The following is a 20,294-nucleotide window of genomic DNA, read 5'->3' on the forward strand; positions in this document are numbered from 1 at the left end:
TCCAGCCTGCCGCCGCCCCCCCCCAGGCCCCCCGCCGTGGTGTTCTTGTTAATGGTCAGATCACTTTTGAGTACATGGATTCAGGGCCCAGTGTTCAGTGGATTCCATGTTTGATGACGTTAACCTAAAAAAGTCAGATGTTGGCTGAATCACCTTCCTGCATCTCTTTTTGCATATTCTACAACTGGCTTGGGAAAACTATCCTATGGGCCAAACCTTCTCCTAAATTTCACTTGGTCTGTGGTAAAAGGTCCAAAAAGTGATACACTTACAGTTAAACATACAACTTACAACTTATTTTTACTTCCTTAAAAGAGCTGTAAATCCACTTGGTAGGAATATTTCACCATGAAAATGGTTCCCATGTCTTTTTTTGACTCTCACTTTCTTTTAGCCTCTGTACCTTTGTGTCTTTGTGCATCTGGTTTTGTATTTCCTTTGTAAATTACAGAGAAATTTGTAAAAAACAGAGAAATTATTTCTGTCTCCATTTATGTCTGATCCTTTTCCTTCTTTAGTTTTTTCCATCTTCTACCTTCTGTCTGAAAGAAAAAAAATCAGTGGGAGTCCATAAAAGAAAATATAGTTAGCTAGGGAGTTCCCTGGTGGTCCAGCGGTTGACTCCACGCTCCCAATGTAGGGGGCCCGGGTTCCATCCCTGGTCAGGGAACTAGATCCTGCATGCATGCCACAACTAAGAGCCCACATGCTGTAACTAAAGGTCCCACACTCAGCAACGAAGATCCTGTGTGCCGCAACTATGATCTGGTGCAGCCAAATAAATAAATAAATAATAAATATTTAAAAAAATACTTAGCTAAAATATTTTTGAGGAGAGAATTAAGAAACATGATGCTCATTCATGTACATTATTTTTGTATTTGGTGAAATCGGTTTTTTAAATTATTTAATTAATTAATTTATTTATTTATTTTTGACTGTGTTGGGTCTTTGTTGCCGTGTGCGGGCTTTCTCTAGTTGTGGCGAGCGGGAGCTACTCTTTGTTGTGGTGCGTGGGCTTCTCACTGTGGTGGCTTCTCTTGTTGCGGAGCATGGGCTCTAGGTGCGCGGGCTTCAGTAGTTGTGGCATGCGGGCTCAGTAGTTGTGGCTCGTGGGCTCTAGAGTGCAGGTTCAGTAGCTGTGGTGCACGGGCTTAGTTGTTCCACGACATGTGGGATCTTCCCGCACCAGGGCTTGAACCCGTGTCCCCTGCATTGGCAGGCGGATTCTTAACCACTGCGCCACCAGGGAAGTCCTGGTAAAATAGTTTTTCACAAAAAGAAATTTGTCGTGCTCCAACTTCTTATCTATATCACTTTACATTCACTTATGAACCTCAACAGATAGACATGCATTTTCCATAGTTGTAATCAATCTACATATACTATATATAAATATTTAATCCATACACATTTAAATAGCGGTATTCTGACCGCTAGTGTAATTTGTTGAGCTATTCCCTAAGTGTTTGATGTTTAGATTATCTCCATTTTCATTATTGTAAATAGTGTTGCAACATCTTTGTATAAATTATTGTTTTATTCTTTTGACTTTTTCTGATGTATATTGCCAAAAGGAGGATTATCAGGTCAAGGCATTCACTGGCTTTAAAAACCAAAAACATAGAACATAACCCTCTACTCAATAAAGAAAAAACCCAAACCCCTTCCATTTTGAGGTATAACAGTTAAGAGAAGAGAAAGACAGAAAAGGAAGAAATGAGAAAAAAATCATTCATTCATTCAACAAATATTTCAGCATGTACTATATGCCAGGCACTAGGAATTTGGTCCATCAGTGAATAGGAAACCAAAAAATCCCTGCCGTCGTAAAGGCTACTCTCTAGTGGGGGAAGATAGAAAATGAACATAATAATAAATGAGCTAATTATATAATAAGTTGGAAAGTGAGAAGTGCTATGGAATAAGAAAAACAGAGAAGGGGGGGAATCAGGAGTGGTGGGGGGACAGTGGAGGGATAAATAAGAGTTACTCAGATGCTCAGAAGGCAGCATCTGAGCAGAGACTTAAGGGAAGTGAGGAAGGTAGCCCTGTCCTTTTTGACAGCATAAGAGGCAGAGGGAAGGGCTCCTGGCTAATATTGTTAGGTGTCTTGGGGAAAGAGCAAAGAGGTCAATGTGGCTGGAGAAGAGAGAGTGCGGGTGAGAGGGGAGAGAGCTCAGAAAGGCCGGGCAGGGGCCACATCAGGTAGGATTTTGTAGGCTCTTGTAAGGACTTCAGCTTCTATTCTAGTCCCCCAAAGGAGGCTGTGGAGAGGCTACACTGGACTCACCTTCTTTGGACCTGCCCTTGACGCCTGCCTCCAAGTCTCTGGGGTGGGATCAGGAAGCTGCTGTGTTTCTGACAAATTCCTCAGGGTGATTCTGATGTGCAGTTAGGTTGAGGACTACTCTTTCAGGTCAAACATTCCACTGTTCTAAATTTAAAATAATTTAATAAAAGAAAGTAAAAATTTCACAGCATCCCCGAATGTTGGTGATTTAGAGACGTTGAAGATGATGTAGGAAATTGAGGCCCAGAGGTTAAGTGACTTGCTGGAGGTTACACAGCTATAAGAAGCAGCACTAGTTTCAAGTTCACCCTTCTCACTCTGAGTTCAGTGAACCTTCCACTGTGCCAGGCTACCTAATAAACTGTATCGTTTCACTTATCAGGTGGTTAGACTTCCAGTAAGCTCCACCATTAGGAATAAAGTTTGAATTCAGAGTTCTGTAAAGTTGATTGGTTGATTAAATGTTTGATTACCTAAAGATTAATCTGAAAGCTGCAATTGTTTTAACCTTTATGGTTAAGAATCACTCAAAATATATTAGTCACATTTTATTCTTCTTTAGAGGAATTCTGGAAGAGTTATACCGATTTAGAATGGGAAGGGACCTTAATTGTTCAGGGTCTTGCAGTGCTTCTGGGTCATAATTCTGAAATCAGTTCTTGTTTGACATCAGTATAAAACATACAAGCCGTTCAGCTGACCCTGGACATTTCTGAGGTTTAGAAGAAATTTCTGATTTACTTCGCTGTTTGATTTCTTTCTTGGACACTGGCTGTAGCTAAATTTTCTTAACTCAAATTTTTTTATAATGTTGGTTTTTCTGGCCTTATTCTGTAACTTGAGCCTAAATTTTATCTGCAATGTCTGAACTTGTAGACTTCGTGGTTATCGTGGAATGCACTGAAATTGTGACATGGGAATTGGTCCAGAAATCACTTACAGGAGCAAGAACTCAGGCCTCAGAGCTTAGCTAGGGAACGATTTCAGTTAAACCATTTTTCCTCCACTTGCACGCTTCTGGATGTTTCAGTGACCAGATTTGTACCAGTGATGGGGGCAGGTTACACATTCCCACTGAGAACACTTGGTGGAGATTATAGGGATACATTATTTTTTTCCTTTCACTAAGCCAGAATTGGCAGTAGAAGCTATGTCTGAGAAAGATACTGAAGCTATTGGCTGTTCTGGGAATGGGAGGAAGAATTTATAGCTAGTGCATTTCCCCCATTCCCTCTTCTGTTCCTGCAAAAACTCACATTCAGTGAAAGGCTCGGGTCCCAATAACTAATGGTCAGTTAACATACTAAAGCAGCTCAGTCCTGTTCAATAGCCATCTAGGGGTTATTTACTTCTCTCAAGTCTTAATCTTTTTTTTTTTTTTTTTTAATTTTGCTTCTAAATTTTTTTTTTTTCTTTTTCTAAATTTGCTTCTGGGTGACTTGTCCCTTCATGACTCAGCTCCTAATGTTCTCCACCAGAAGATTGGTTGTAATTTCTGTTTTATCATAGTCTTCTTGCCTTCAAAGCCTCAGTGACTGACTGGCCCTTTTCTCTTCTCTGGGAGGTTTCATCATAGTAACCACATTCCTAGAGAAAACTCTGAAGAAGTAGACATGGGGCATGAGAATTAGCATGGCTCTAAATGTCAAAAAAGGCTGACATTGACTGGTAGCTCTGTGAAGGATAATGACTGAAATGGGTGTATAAAAGAGAATCATAGAGAAACTTTAGGAACCGGTAACTCCTGACCTAACATTGCATCAGGGATTGGTATGGAGGCTAGTGCTTTTGTAATTTAACTCTGATGATGTTTGCCCAGATTCTGAATGGTCCCTTGGAAGCAGAGCAGATGGCAGCCATCAGGCTTAGGCCTATTTCAAATGGATGACTGCCCCTATATCTCAGTCTTGACCATTTAATGTGGTATTCTCACAGGCATGGATAGGGACAAGGAAGCGTGGAAGGGAACTGTGGTGGAAGCTACGATGCCAGGAAAGAAGGACTTATTCCTTCAGCTGGAGGAATGCTGCCAGCAGATCGCCCTCTGCTCAGCTGTCAGTCTCATAAGGGCATTGCCTCAGCTGAAGAGAGCCACCTGGCCCAAGGCTACTCTGGTGGCCTGCAAGTAACTGCTGATTCATGTGAGAGTGTAAAGGCCTATCCTCCTAGACCCAATTCAGGACAACTCTGATGCACCATCCAGTTTCAGGATTTTCCCTGCAGGGTTGCCTGAGGCTTTTAGTGAGGCTGTATTCTAGCTCAGTTTCTCCCTGCTCAATCTCCACTTCCCCTTCCTACTTCCCTCCCTCCCTCCTTTCCTTCCAGATGTTGATTAGGGTCCTAGAGTATTTACTCATAAACCTCATGCCTGCTAAACACCATTTCAGGATCTGCTTCTTGGGGAACCCAACCTGCACAGAAATTTGATGAGCAATTTGCCTGTCCATTAGAAAATATAGCATAGACTTTTCTCTGCATTAACCAGAGATACACTTTTTCATGTCATCAAATATTTTTTTTAAAGAGACCAAAAGTCGGAAAGTTCTAGTGTTAAACTGAGAAGAGAAACAGAAGACTTAGGTTAGCTTAGGTTAGTTAGACTAGGTTAGGTTAGTTCTTTCTCCTCTGTATATCTGAATTTGAGATTTGCTTCTCCATGAAGGTTAGAAGCTGTAATATAAAGTCTTGATCCAGTCATTCCCAAATTTGATGTTATGGGGAGAGAAAAACCAAAAAAATTATTTGAAATTGGATACTTCTTTGTGCTTTGCATTAGGACTCTGTGTTCTTGCCTTTAACCTTATAAGCAGCTCTACTGTTGAGTCCTTCCTTGGACCATGCATGTGATGCTGTGGCAGCAGGCAGGAATCACTCAAAGAACCAGTGAATAAATGAGCAGTGGTGCCTCGAAGCTCTAACCCAGATTGCACAGCGGGGACCATGATAAGCAGCCTTCTTCTGAAGGTATTCTTGCTCCCCTCGAGTGAAGCTGTGTAGCCTCACTCAGGGGAGTGAGGGGAGGCAGTTTTGACTGCCCAGCCTGGGGTGTCAGGCAGAGCAGTGGACAACAGGAGGCTGGATGGAGTAGAAGCCAGGGTGAAAATTTAGTGACACCCAAGGAAGAGGTGAAAACTCTGGAGGAGAAATCTAAGAACCGCACGAACAGCTTCTTTCTGTTCTTTCTTTGGATCTTAGAATTTGTGTGTTCAAGTGCTTGGCCCTCTGCAGGCCCTCCCGTCCCTTGGCATGACCTCCAGATGATGAGTAGACATGGAATGGACTTCTTCTGAAGACTGGGTCGCCAGCCATCCAGCTCAGCCTTCAGAGTGCGTGGGGAAGCGGGGGACTATGCAGGCATGAATTCTCTCCTTAATGCTCTGAGTGTACTGGGAGGCAAGCAAGTCAGATGGGTGGGCATGGTCTGGAGGGTCCCTACAGAGCATCGTGGTGTTTTATTGGGATGTTACAACGTGTTCGTGAAAGGCCAGAAGCTTGTTGCGGGGCTCCCCAGTCTACACCGCCCTTCGGGGCCGGCCCAGGGTGTGTGCCGTGAGGGGAAGAGGGGCTGGGGAACCGGAGGGCGGCCCCGGGACGGGTGCAGGAGGGATGAGGCCTCTGGACAGCGGAGGAGGGGAGGGCGCCGAGGCGTGGTGCCCGCTGCCGCTTCTTGGGGCCCCGGGGGCCGAGCCGGGCGGCGGGCACTCTCTGCTCAGCCCTGGAGAGCGCGGGGAGCGGCGGGCGGGGCCGAGGGGCGCAGCGGAGCCCGAGAGGCGGCGGCTGCGGAGTGAGGGCGCCGCAGAGGAAGGCGGGCGGGCGGGAGGGAAGGAGGGAGGGAGACGCGCGCGCGGACCGAAAGTAGGGAAAGAGGTTCAGGCGGGCGGGCGGGCGGTGCTCTGGCCCAGGGGCCGCGGGAGCCCGGCGAGGTCGAGCTGGGCGGCGGCGCGGGCCGAGGGCGGAGGGGAGGGCGGAGGCGCAGGGAGCTCGTTTGGGGCGCCGCGGCGGGGAGGGTGGCGGCCACCCGTGCGCGCGGGGCGCTGTGTGTGCGCGCTCTCCCGCTCGGGGAGGAAGATGGCCCAGAAGGGAAAGTTGGGGTGACGCGCGCAGCCCCGGGAGGCTCGGCGAGGGGTGCCGCGGCGAGCCCGACGGAGCGGCGGCCAGACAGGCCGGGGGGTGAGCGGTCCGGGCGCCGCCGCCAAGGCGCCCGCCCCCTCACTGCAGGTGGCCGCCGCGGCGCTGGGGCCCGGCGGCCGGGGGCGCGGGCGGGCGCTCGAGGGAGCCCGGCCGAGGGATGGGCTGCGCCCCCAGCATCCACGTCTCGCAGAGCGGCGTGATCTACTGCCGGGACTCGGACGAGTCCAACTCGCCCCACCAGACCACCAGCGTGTCGCAGGGCCCCGCGGCCCCCCTGCACGGCCTCTTCGTCCAGACCGACGCCGCCGACGCCATCCCCCCGAGCCGCGCGTCCTGGCCCCCCGGTGCCGCCCGCGGCCGCAGGGCCCGCGGTGAGCTGGGCAGCGGCAGCAGCGCGGGCTCCACGGCCCCCGCGGCGACCACCTGCAGGGGCCGGAGTCGCCACTGCTGCAGCAGCGCGGAGGCCGAGACCCAGACCAGCTACACCAGCGTCAAGGTAAACGCCGGGCGCCGGCCCGGGCTGGAAGGGGGCCGCCTGCCCCGTCCGGCGGGTAGGGGGCTCCGGCGGAGTTGAGTGGCCGTGACGTGGTTGGTTTGGGGAGGTTGTCACTAAGGAGGAGTTTACTTTTCATTTATGGGGGTGATGAGGGCCCAGGAAATGTGAGCATTAAAGACCCCTGGAGGGGTCCAGGGCGCTGGTTCTGGGGCACCGGGTGGAGAAGGGAAGCAGGTGGGCTGGCCCGTTCCTCACTGAGGTGGAGAAGGCTGGGCTGGGTCAACTCAGGAGGAGGGGTGGGCATCATTGAGAGCGTTCGGTGGCGAGTCCCACTGAATGAAATCGGAGCTCCGGGCTGGATTTGCATGGCTCGTAGGTGAATGGTGCAGACTCGGTGCAACGGTACTGTAGTGCCCTCGTGTTCAGGTTTTTACCTGGGGACACCAGCCAGGTTGCATGGAGTCTCAGCCACAGGGACCGAGTGTGGGATTTGTGAATGAATGAGGGTGTTTCTGTTTTCCGGAGGGATGGAGGAAGAGGACCTGCGTGGAACCTGTTGTTTATCACTTCTTTGGGCTGGCTGCGTCTTGGACATAATTGAGAGAATCGGGTCGTGAGTGAGGAGGGTCGGCTGAGCTACAGTGAGGGGAAGTGGTTTCCGTGCAGTGTAGCTGTCTGAAGATGATTCATTCTGCGCATATGTCTTATCTTTCAGGAGAGTGGAATTTTGAGGAACTAGAAAAAATTAAGTGATTAAAGCAGTCACTACTTATTTCTTAATGCCAGAAGAAAAATGATGATTTTAATAGTGCCTTCCTGTGTGTTCTCAAAATACTATTAAATCCAAGAGGTTTTTCATTGTGTAAATGTGGCCACTGGGCCTTTTATCCTTATATAGCAAGCGGAAGGACAATGGCACATCCCACAGTACAGAGGAAAAGAAGTATGTCTCTATGACTGTTAATGTGAGGTAGAATCACAGTTTTTACATGGTCAGTAAATTACCGGGAATCGTTCCATTGATTATTTGGTAAAGGCACGATTGTATAGTTAATACTTGAAAAGTTGTTCAACAGCTGGAGGCGGCTAGTGTGAGGAGGCTCCTAGTCTTCATTGGATAAAGTCAGCTCTCAGTGGAGGGGTGAAGAGAAGGATGACATGTGCTTACTTCAGTCTGGAAGAGCAAAAGGTTCTTTTAGTGAGCTTACTTTAACAGCATCTGACTTTGTGACATGAAGCTTAACTGATGTTTACTTATAGTTGTAGAGTTTCTCTGGTAATAATCATGTAATATAATGTGATAATGTACTCATTATAATACAAATACCATTTATTGAGCACCTACTATGTACCAGGTATAAGCTTTCTCTTCTAGCTTTTGAATGTTAACTGTGTATTGATAGAATATCAAGAACTAGAGACCTGGACTCATGACAGTACAACCTACTAATTGAACATTTGTTATAAAGGTATGTGCTGAACACTTTCTTTTAAGTTTCCCCTCCGCCCCCCCCCCCACCAGTTCACATGAAGTTACCACTAGGAATAATTTCAGGGGATTAAAATGTTATATTTGGTGAAATAATTAAATTGGAATTTTATCAATAAAGACTATCCTTTGCCTTCTTGTTGAAAAGGAAATTTGCAAACATGAAGCAGTAGTTCAGAATGGTGACAACTTATGAACTCTGTGATACTCTTTTTGGTTTGCTTAAGAGAAATTGTGTATTTTTGCCTTTCAGAGTAGCAAGAATCCCAATTTAGTACCTGGCACCTCTAGCTACTCCATGTTTGTTCAGTGAAAGAAAGAATAATGAATGAACTCATTCTCTATGTTTTAGTACTTCTCTCAAGAGGCTACTTAGAGACCAAATGAAATAAAAACTGGAGGGAAAATGAGTCCCAATTATTAGCAGCTAATATGAACTTGTATAAATATCATTGCTACTTGGCTGAAGTGTTAAAAGGCTTGACCTGGGTACAAATTTAACGTACTTTGCTTTATCAACCAGATTTCCAAATAAGAGCTTATTTCATTCCAACCCATTGCTGGAAATGTTGGACTAAAACTGCTGGTTCAGTTTATTCAACACTAATTTGCATGTGTAGAGCTCAGAAACTATAGATTTGAAATTAGATTTGAGACCGGAATTATTATTTATACAAACCACACAGAATTGTTTTAATATATTTAACAGTATCCTTTTAGGACGTGTGACTCAGTGTTATAGTATCTTTTTCAGTTTTCACATGTTCCATGTTCTTTTGTGGGTAAGGTAATTTTATAAAGACATTACTTTCATTTCTTTTTAGAAGAATTCTTCCACCTTAAGAGTTTGAGATAGTTGCCAGTCATGCCCCGCCCCGCCCCCCCCCCCCCAACACACACCCTCCCTTTTCCAAAATGCTCAGGTGGAAAAGTAAAGTCTTTGCCATTTGGTCTTGTTTACAGTGGTGATGGGGTTGTAATAGATTTTTTTAAACTTTCTCTTTGTACATCAATTATAAACCATATCTTCATTATCTCCTTGGTCTCTGGTGTTCCCCAGAGTGCAGAAATGTGTACTTGATTTCTCTCTCTCTTTTCTAGCAAGAATTCATCTCATTAGGCTTTTAGAATGATGAAGCATTATGATGTCAAACATGATGTCGACAGGAACCTTCCTGAATACCTAATTTACAAAAAAAAAAAGATAAACATTAATAATTCATGTGCAGTACAATGATATCATGTGGATTTCCATTTCTGGTAAGAAGTTAGATTTGTCTTCCAATTGCTGTAAAAAATGCAGGTTCCTAGCAATTTGTCTTCCTCTTGTTTGCCTTTTAAAAAATAGTACTCCAACAGGAGAATCCTGCAGAATGCTCACTCCTGAAATTGTGCCAGTTTTGTAATTCTTGTTCAGAAATCCTCAGAGGAGATGGTTGAACCGCTCCCCGGGAAAATCTGGGGATTCTTACAAGTCTTCTTTTCTCAGCCCAGCTGTTGTGGCTGGAGAGGCATCCGGGACTAGGCAGCCAGTTGTAGAAAAGAGTCTTTGTTGACAGTTCAGTCAACTTGCAGCCATCTCTGTGTAGTTTAACTATTTTGTGGATCAGACGCAGGAGGTTCTCAGTTTCCAAGTGATTTTGTGCTGGTAGGCAGCCTCACCAGTTCCCCGTCTCCTCCATTCATTGTGCTCATTTATTCACGCAGTCAGTATTGGTACCAGACTCTGTTGTACTAGGGGTTCAGGGAATATCCACAAAGTTTGGTAAGCAAATCCTAATGAGGATGGTCAATCTATTGCAAAAGGGTGTGCCTAAGCCAGTGATTCATTACTTCTGTATTATTCTTTCCATGGTTTTCTGAATCAGTGAGGATAATCCCAAGTTGACTACATATAAAGGGAAAATAAATAGATAATTTTCTGACCTTATGGTAAATAATGAATGAGATTTTATTTTGGGGAGGGGCAGAGGTATTTTGGAAAAAAAATCATTTTTGTTCTCTAAATTAATATCCTCAAGCTTTAGTGTACAACAGAATTACCTGGAAGGCTTGTTAAAGTACAGATTGGTGGGTCCCACTCCCAGAGTTTCTAATTTAGTAGGTCTTGGGTGGGGCCTGAGAACTTGGATTTCTAACAGGCTTCTAGGAGACGCTAGTTTTGCTGATCTGGGGACCACAGTTTGAGAACCACTGCTTTTCAATGAATTAAATTGACTGTCTGTGGGCCAGATGAATTAGGTGTGGCCACCTCCAGCAGGGTATATGGTACCACATTGCATGTATTTGAACTACTAGTCACAGCCCTGCCTTCATCTTAGTTTACTTTTGTAATGTGCCACCTGTCATCTCTATCCATGAAGTCGGCCTGGAAGTTTGGCTGGAAAGTCTGTAAGTGGAGAGAGGGCTGGACCACGTAGCCCATTCTGGTTTCCTGAGGTTCAAATTCTCCTCAGGATCTGTTGGGATTTGCAGGTCCTGATGTCTTGCTTTGTCATCACAATCCCTCACATGCCTCTACCCTGCTGGAGCTGTGTCCTGCATGCTGGGAAATTGCAAGCCAAGGGAGGAGCTCCAAACAGGGGCTGATGTGACGCCATAGGCTTATTCAGTTCTCAGCTCTTGGAGTTCTTGCTAGTCGTTTTCACCATGTTTATTTGTTTTAATTTTAGTAAAGCCCTAGTTTATTTTCTGCCGTAGCTCATTTCATCACAGTGTAGTGCCCCCCCCCTTTCTTCCAACACATGAACTATAGTCATTGAGCAAATTTTCCTAATTTTCACTGCTTTCTTCAGTAGTCACACTAATTTTTAAGAACTATCAGATAATTCTTCCTTTGGACGTTGGTAAATCAGTTCTCAAATCAGAAAGTAACACAGCAAGCCGCTACTTTTCAGAGGTGATGCTTTTCTACGGAGTCCCACCCTGGTGGACACAAGGCAGGACTTGGGCTGCAGCAGGACAGGACATGCTGGTGAGGGCCGGACAGCCCCTGTGCTACCAGATTATGATGGGCGAAGGCCAGGAATCAGAATAGGAGGGAGGGAGTGAGCCCTGTAGCACCAGGTGGGAAGACAGAGTCCAGGGTCTGGGAAACCAGCAGGGTTTGGAGAGGAGCACGTGAGTACTTAGGGGCCAAGTGGGCAAGTAAAAATCTAGAATTCAGGGGCTCAGAAAGGTGACAGCTGTTGAACTGGGTTGAGACTTCTGGTTGGGGAAAAAAAAGGGAGATGCTGATGACCAATCAAAGGGCCGTAAGTAAACCCTGCACGTAGGTGAGGCAAGACCAACCAACCAGGCCTTCTGACACCTGATCAGATGGTATCTGGACAGGAAACAGATTGCATATCCACAAAAGTTTAAGAAAAATAATCCAATGAAGGGATTGATTCAGAGGTGTTGGCAAGATGAAAGGAAAGCAGCAAATGATGATGAAGCACCCTAAGACTAGAAAAAGAGGGTGCTGTCACCACCTAAAAGAAGCCACAGGAGGCAATGGTTATGGGAACCTGAGAAACCTAAGCCTATAGGACAGGGAAGCCCCCCGAAGCTGCGGTCTTAAGGAAGAATGCAGTGACTGGAGGCCTATGGCCTGGCAGGGGGAGCCAAGGGAGTAAATACCTCCATGCTACTGTTCTCCTTTTCAGGAGGTACCATCTTTGTCCAAACACATTTGGAAACCAGAGGGCAAGGGAGCCCATTGATCGAGATTTTACAGAACAGGAGAGAATATCCTGACCATCCCCCAGAAGGCCCTCTGTAACCAGTGTTAAAAGATGGTCAACATCATTTGAGATACCCTAGGAAGCTCAAATTGAGATGAGTAATTCTGATGATTTTCTAAAATAATGGCATTTTTAAAATGGCCACTTAATTTATTGTTTATATTTCCTGTCTGATGACTAATGATGTTAAAGAATGTCCACTTGTATTGTGTGGAGACCTCCAAGATATTGCTCCTCCTCTTTTCATTTCACTCTCCACCTTGACTCTGCTTAGACATTTTCTTAGTCAGCTTGGGGTGCTATAACAAAATACCATAAACAGGGCGACTTAAACTCCAGACATTTCCTTCTCCCTGTTCTGGAGGCTGGGAAGTCCGAGATTAAGATGCTTTGTGAGAGCGTTCTTCCTGGCTTCCAGATAGCTATCTCCTTGTTGTGTCCTCACATGGCAGAAAGCAAGCAAGCTCTGTTCTCTCTTCTTCCTCTTAGAAGGACACTAATCCCATCATGGGGACCCCACCCTCATGACCTCATCTAAACCTAATTACCTTCCAAAAGTTCTGCCTCCAAATATAGTCAGGGTTTAGGGCTGCAACATAGGAATTTTGGAGGATGCAAACATTCAGTGCGTAACAGACATGTTTCTATCATTTCCTCTGTTCCTTGTCCACTGACCCCTCTCCCCACGATCTCAGAGCCCAGAGGTAGGGGGTGGGGGTGATAGCACTCTTTCTAGGTGAGAAGTTCCTTAAGTAGGAACCTAGCTTAGCCCATTTATTCTATCTTTGCTCAGTTTTTACTTTCTTGCTCTCTACACCTTCTCTCCACAGCCTCAAAACATTAATAAATGAGTTTTACTATGTGTTTATAAGCTGATATTTTTCACTCAAGAATATGTATATTTAAAACATTTAAAAATATTCAAATGTGTTCAGGAGTTCATTTTTAAAAATAGATGTTACCTTACTATGTATAAAATAGATAATCAACAAGGACCGCAACTCTACTCAATATTCTTTAAAAACCTATGTGGGAAAAGAATCTGAAAAATAATGGATATATGTATATGTATAGCTGAATCACTTTGCTGTACACCTGGAACTCACACAACATTGTAAATCAACTATACGGCAATATAAAGTAAAAATTAAATTAAAAATTAAAAAAAATAGATGTCACCATTATCTTACAGTGGAAGTCTCGATACTTATGTTTTAATGGAAAACACCACTTTATTTTTGAAAACACCACTTTTTAATAAGTTGCAATATAGATTAGTTTAGATTTGGTTGCTAATAGCTTTTTCCCCATTTTCTCTCTTCTCCCACTGGCAGATAAAAGCCAGGCTTTATTCAGGATTTTGATGCTTTATTCTTTACCATCAACTTTTTTCAGCTCCTCCTTTCTGCTTTCTCAGGGACAGGTCACAGAAAAATAGTTTAGAAGCTTGTGATTGGTTTAATAAAAATCAAGAGATGATTTTGCTTTCGGATAATCCATCACTGAAAGACAACTTGTCGTGGTTGTCTCATGTTTCCAAGGCGATTCCAGTTCTCTTGTGTGGTTTGTACATTTTGCAACAAGTTGTGTAGAGTAGATGTAGTAACATTAGCTATTAAAGTCTCGCTATTTTTGGAGTACTTTATATAGATGAGCCACAAATTATCATTCCCATTTTACAGAGGAGGAAAACAAGGCTGCAGAGGTACAATACATTGCTCAAGGTGGGGGCTGAAATTTGAATACAAGGTTGTCTGAATCCCACTCCCAAGTTCTTAACCACTGAACTTTATTGCCTTTTACACAGGCCTGAAGGCCCAAGCATGGCTGGTACTGGAATCACAGTTATTTAGAATAGAGTGGTAGGACGGGAGATGGGGAGCAATCAGAGGGCCTTGTGGGTGAGGTTTTTCCTGTTATAGATCCACCGTCACCCCCTCTATTAGCTCACACTGGAGTGTTGTTTTGAGATGACTGGAGAATGTAAAATGGAGAAAGCTTTGGTAGAACATGTTGCCCAGTATTTGGCACTTTGTTAAGTACTGCACTAATATTAGCTGCTAATAGTCTTGTGGTTGCTATGATTTCTGTTTTGGTAATTAAAATGAAAGTTTGCTTATTTAGATTTAGATATTTTTGAAACACATAGTTGTTTTTTATTGGAACATGTATCCCACTTTCAAGTAGATTGATTTGGCCAATGTAGGTGACTAACTGGATTTATATATAGACATGCTACCCTGAAGCTTTGGAAACCGCTGGGTGTGGTCTGAGTCAATTGGATTTCCAAAGGAGATGACACAGTAGAATCTAGCCAGTCAAAGGCCCAAGCTGGCGTTTGGGTTCCATGACTGTTGGACCTGCATCAGGCTTCTGCCTTTAAAGCTCAGGGCCTTGGTGTTATCTTGAGGTGGTTCCATGTGGAATTCTTCTTTGGTGTAAACATGTAACCTGAAGCCTTAGTCTATAATTGGGCTTAAAGCCATTTTGCAAAAGCTCTGTTGATTTTTATGTTGTGGCATTTCAGGTGCTGTCAGATGTAGTATATTGTTGGAAAAATGATACACTGTAAATCTAACACCGTTTCCTCCTAGAGAAGGTATAATGATTAGCTACAGGGATCCAGTTGCCTGTGTGAGTCACAAAAAGGAGGGAAGACCCCGAATTTTGGAAATTTTTATAGGAAAACGTCTTAGTAACCTATCACACAGGTTAACATGGATAAAAAGAAAAGTGCCGTTTTCTGACATCAGATCCATAAATAACATTAAAGCTCTGGACCCGGAAGGTGATGACTTCAGGGTTGATGGGGCTTTTGTCCCCTTCCGAGTTCCTGCTGAGGAAGCTTCAAAAGCAGTGGCCAGATGGAGAGGAAGGTACCAGTTTATGAAGGCCAATAATGACCCAACGGCCCAAACCCCTCACCCACAAGTGGTCTTTGGGTCATATGAGGCATTTTCATTTTCAGCTTAAGAAACTGATTGACAGTCTTGGCCTATAAGCTGGGTGACTGTGAGGAAAGCAAAAGGTGTTCCACTGGGTGATGTTTCAGAAGGATCAGTAGCGTTTTGAACTGAGTGGTAGCTGGAGCTGAAGGTTTCTCTTTTCCCCACGACCTGATAAAAACTCTGTCTACGAGATCTCCTTTGCAGAGTTCCCTCAAGAGAGTGGTACTCAAGACAGTGATGGCCAAATAAAGAGAAAACAGAGCAAAGGATCAGCTTTGTCAGTGGCTGGGCCAGCACAGGTGAAGATTGCCTGGTGCGTGCTCAGGGAAGTGGTGGCTTGCTCTGTACCGGAGGCTTAGGCAGACAGGGTTGCGTGGGGCTTCCTGCCCTCTTCCTCCCAAATCTATAAGGCAGGGTCCGCAAAGCCAATTCCGGGACTCCTTACACATTGGACCACCACAGGCCCTCCTGTCCCTGTGGTCGGCCTCTCTGCCCATGTACTCCGCCATACGCGGAACCCAGGTGAGCTGCCACCTGGGTGAAAGCCCAGCACCTTTGCCTGCAGTGATCTGGCCCACTAGGACAGTGGCATGTCAGGACTGGCTGACTCTGATCGTGGAGGCTTCCTCTTCATCCCTTTGGGAGGAGCTGGTGAGGGGAAGGGAGCTTTGTCCACTCCCCTCACCTCCCGGGGGTGGGGGGGGGCGGGGGCCATGGCTGGGAGGAGTGTTGCAGGCGCATTCTCCTCTCCCCTTTGTTGGCTGAGATTTTCAAGAAGGGAAAAGGAGGCGGAGCACAAGACTAGAACCAATTCTGTGTGTCAAAGGTGAGAACGGTGAATCCGAAAAAAGAATCAGGAAATGCTTTGGATTAATGTAAAAGGTAACCCTCACTCTTATATGCAGATTATATGACAAACATACTTTGTAAAGAATCCAGTTGGTATTGGGAAAGGGTTTTCATATAGAAACAGTGTTATACGTGGCATTTAGGTTTCTAGGTTAGCTCAAAAAAAGTAGTTAGCCCATTATGTGGCTGGAATATATTTACAGTGTTGTGAGAGAAACATAAAATTGAATTAGAACTAGCGTTTCGTTTGTACGCATGTCCTTTGGGAGAAGTGGGTTTAATTAGAAGGTGATGAAGCAGATGAGGAAGAACCTGTGCAGTTCCGTCAGGGAGTCGTTATCCTAAGTGATCCTCGGTGTTTTGAGGAGGTGAGGGGCTCAGGTGGTGATTTTGCCCCACATTGGTAGGGAGAGAGCTGGGGTGCAGGGAGCTCTAGTGGCTTGACCAGGACCCCGCAGCTAGGGACTCAGAGCTACTGCCAGTACTCTTTCCATTGTGCTGTTTCACCTCCAAAGGCACTAAATTGTCTCGTTTCTTTTAGGCACTTATTTTCTGCTTCATCTACAAATATTTCAGTCTGTATCTTTAAAATCTAAGAATTCTTTGTTTTAAAAAGTCATAAAACCACTCTACACCAAAAAATTTAATAACTACTGTCTTAGTTCTGGCTGCTAAAACAAAAATCCCATAGACTGTGTGGCTTATGGACAACAGAAATTTACATCTGGAGGCTGGGAAGACCAAGGTCAAGGTGCCAGCAGATTCGGTGTCTGGTGAGGAACTGCTTCCTAGTTCACAGAGAGCCATCATCTCATTGTGTCCTCACATGGAGGAAGGGGTGAAGGAGCTCTCTGGGGTCACTTTTATAAGGGCATCTGCCCTCATGATCTAATCACCTCCCAAAGGTCCTACCTCCTAATATCACATTGCGGGTTAGGATTTCAACATATGAATTGGGGAGGGGCACAAACATTCAGTCTATAGCAGCTACTTAATATCAATCACATTTTTCTAATTGTCTCTAATTGTCTTATTATTTTTTACAATTTGTTGGTATCCAAATAAGACTCACTCATTGCGATTGGTTGGTTTATCTCTTAAGTCTCTCTTAACCTATAGGTTCCCCATCGCTGTCTCTTTTTCCACTCGCAGTAACTTTGTTCAGGACCTTGGGTTGTTTGTCCTGTGGATATTCCCCCAGTCTGCACTTTACTTTTTGCATTCCTGGCATGTGTCTTAACATGTTTCCCTGCCTTCTCTGTTTGTTAGAAACTTGCAGTTATTTTTAGAGTTTTGGTTCAATTATGCTCAATTTTGAGGGGTGGAAGTGGGGCGAGAATACATTTTCAGTGATACCGTGTTCTTACAGCAGGAAATATACATTTTTTTGTTTGTTTCTTGGGTTGTTTCTTTGTTTTGTTTGTTTTTGCTGTGACTGTCTTTTTGCTGTGATGCTAACCAGTATTAACGATCTTTGCTTACATCCATTTATCATTGGGGGTGTCAAATGGTGATATTCCTGTTGCATCCTTTCCTTCACTTACTAGCTGCAAGATCTCTAAGAAGAAAAACTTCCCCTCATCGGTTAGTTGGTTTCCCTGGGATACAATTTATATGCGAAAGGCAGGTTAAATGCGTCAATCTTCCCTCTTATTTCCAGTTATCAAAATAATGAGTTGATTCTCTACCATTCTCCTAAGGTAACAAGGATGTTTCACTTGTTCCTCTGTTTGCTTGCTTAGTAACATTATGAATCAATTTGGCTCACACATATACTATTTTTAAATTGAAGTATAGTTGATGTACTAATCATATGAGTTACAGGTATACAATATAGTGATTCACAATTTTTAAGGGTTATACTCCATTTACAGTTGTTATAAAATATTGACCATATTCCCTGTGTTGTACAATATATCCTTGTAGCTTACTTTAACGCATATAATTGATGTGTGTCAACCCATTGCAGTTCTTATACTTGGATGCTCAAATTGTCCATTTTTGGCTGGAGGGAGCTTATTCAAGTTGGTGAGGCATTTTTCTTTTTTTATAAATTTATTTAATTTATTTATTTTTGGCTGTGTTGGGTCTTCGTTGCTGCTTGCGCGCTTTCTCTAGTTGCAGTGAGCGGGGGCTACTCTTCGTTGTGGTGCGCGGCTTCTCATTGCGGTGGCTTCTCTTGTTGCGGAGCATGGGCTCTAGGCAAGTGGGCTTCAGTAGTTGCAGCACATGGGCTCAGTAGTTGTGGCTCGCAGGCTCTAGGGTGCAGGCTCAGTAGTTGTGGCGCACGGCCTTAGTTGCTCCGTGGCACGTGGGATCTTCCCGGACCAGGGCTCGAACCCGTGTCCCCTGCATTGGCAGGCAGATTCTCAACCACTGCACCACCAGGGAAGCCCGAGGCATTTTTCTTGAAGAAATAGTTCCAGCTAAGTTGACTAAGTTATGTCCTTTTATAAACATTCTTTGTAGATGAGGCTTGCTGACCACCTGGAGGTGGAGGCATGACTTGGTGTCTGCCTAGCCATCCCTAGTCATACCAAGCCTCAAACATCATGGAGATTTTGAGGGGAGCCATTGCACAAGGCCTGGCTGCAGCTCCTTTCCTATAATTTTGGTGGCTACAAAAAGGCAACCTGGTGTGATGGAAAGATACTCACTGACCCAGGCTTGAGTTTCAACTCTGCCCTACACAAGCTTTGTGGCCTTGGAGGTGCTGCCTAATTCCTTGTAAGGTGGGAATAATACACTGTCAAAAGGATTGGTACAGCCATAACAGACGTACGGACCCTGTAAACCTTCTAGGTTCTCATGAATATGTGTGTGTGAGGCTAAGTCTTTGAAATTCAGAATTTTACACTTAACAGGGCATCTCAATATGGGTCAGCACATTTCAAGTGCTTAATGGCCACATGGCAGCTATTAAAATGGAAGAAGCGAGGAAGAAAGTAAAACTTCACATTAGAGTTCTTTCTTTTCCATTTTCTTTTTTTTTTAATTGAAGTATAGTTGGCATACAATATTGTATTAGTTTTAGGTATACAACATAATGATTCAATATTTATATACATTATGAATTGATCACCACAATAAGTCTCATAACCATCTGTCACCATACAAAGTTATTACAATATTATTGACTGCATTCCCTGTGCTGTACATTACATCCCCATGACTTATTTTTTTTGTAACTGGAAGTCTGTACCTTTTAATTCCCTTCACCTATTTCACCCACACGTGAGTTCTAAATCAAAAAATTACAATTTGACATTGTAACTCGACAAGAACTACAGCACAGTAATTGTGCTGGTTATTTGTCTCTTGGGTCTCAGCTCCATTCCTGCTTTTCCATATTTTCCTTTGTATTATGGGGGGCTAGAAGCCTGCAAACTGCATCTTCCAGACTTCTTTGCCAGCAGGTCTACTCTTAGATTCTGCAAGTAGGAGGTACTGGTAGGAAACTGGGATGTGGGAGAAAGGAGGAGACAATAGCAGTGGCTAATGCTAAGTGGCAGTGGTACAACTTTCACAGTGATGGTGCCAGCATCACTGATGAGTACAAGTATGGGCTTGTGGGTAGCAGCCCAGGGTGTTAACAGTTTCTGCTCTCTGGATGTTACCCTTTCATCTTCTGTTTCTCCAGTTTTTATCTCCATCTTTTTGCTCTTCTATACCTTCCAGCACCTTGTAAACAATTCTCTACACCAATCTCCTTCTACTTATGTAGAGGATCTCCTTCTACATATGTAGAGGAATTTCCGTTTCTCCCACTGGACACTTGGAGTCTCAGGTCAGAGAGAGCTAGGTTATAATCTCTGTGCCACTTACTTTGTTCTGTGGCTTAACTTCTTTAATTTTCAGTTTCTTCCTCTGTCTAAGGAGGATCGTAGAAGTAACTGCCTCACAGAGTTGTTTGAATATATTATACATTCACACACACACACACACACACACATAGACACATGTTGTTAGCTTTGAACGTAACTCTCAATACGTGTCTGCAAGACAGAAACCAATTTTTGAAGGCTCGTCATTTAACATTTTTTTATTATGGAAAAGTTCAAATATATACAAAAATAGAATAGTATAATGAAACTTCATGCAAACATTACCCAGTTTCAACAGTTATAAAATTAAGGCTATTCTTTTATATATACCACCCACTCTTCCCCCTACTCTGGGATTATTTTAAAGCAAATCTAAAACATCATATTATTTCAGCCGTAACTATTTCAGCATTTAGCTTTGAGGTAAGGACTGTTTGAAAAACAACCATAATACTATTAGCATATATAAAAATTAAGATAATTGCTTGATATCATCAGATACCAAGATAATGCTCAAATTTCCCTAATTAGCTCATAAA

At 44.2% G+C, this 20,294-nt stretch overlaps 2 protein-coding genes across 14 annotated transcripts in view; both read left to right on the plus strand.

Moving 5' to 3' along the window:
* CRHBP (corticotropin releasing hormone binding protein) overlaps window positions 1-20,294 on the plus strand; it is a 481,877-nt gene that overhangs the window by 437,063 nt on the left and 24,520 nt on the right. The gene's annotated exons all lie outside the window — the stretch shown is intronic.
* Window positions 1-20,294, plus strand: part of PDE8B (phosphodiesterase 8B) — a 328,186-nt gene that overhangs the window by 61,115 nt on the left and 246,777 nt on the right. For 2 of the 11 annotated variants that reach the window (XM_082376084.1, XM_082376086.1), the window contains exon 1: window positions 6,258-6,920. The exons of 5 other annotated variants lie outside the window; for them this stretch is intronic. In XM_082376084.1, coding sequence (XP_082232210.1) covers window positions 6,582-6,920 — 339 coding nt within the window. In that variant the 5' untranslated portion in view covers window positions 6,258-6,581. Of the gene's footprint in view, window positions 1-45; window positions 5,620-6,256; window positions 6,921-20,294 lie in introns of those variants that run through there. 4 more of the 11 variants (XM_082376079.1, XM_082376085.1, XM_082376082.1 and 1 more) reach the window with 3 other exon arrangements.

This window comes from Balaenoptera borealis (assembly GCF_965194805.1).
Source record: "Balaenoptera borealis genome assembly, chromosome: 2".
In the NCBI taxonomy this organism is placed as follows: Eukaryota; Metazoa; Chordata; class Mammalia; order Artiodactyla; family Balaenopteridae; genus Balaenoptera; species Balaenoptera borealis.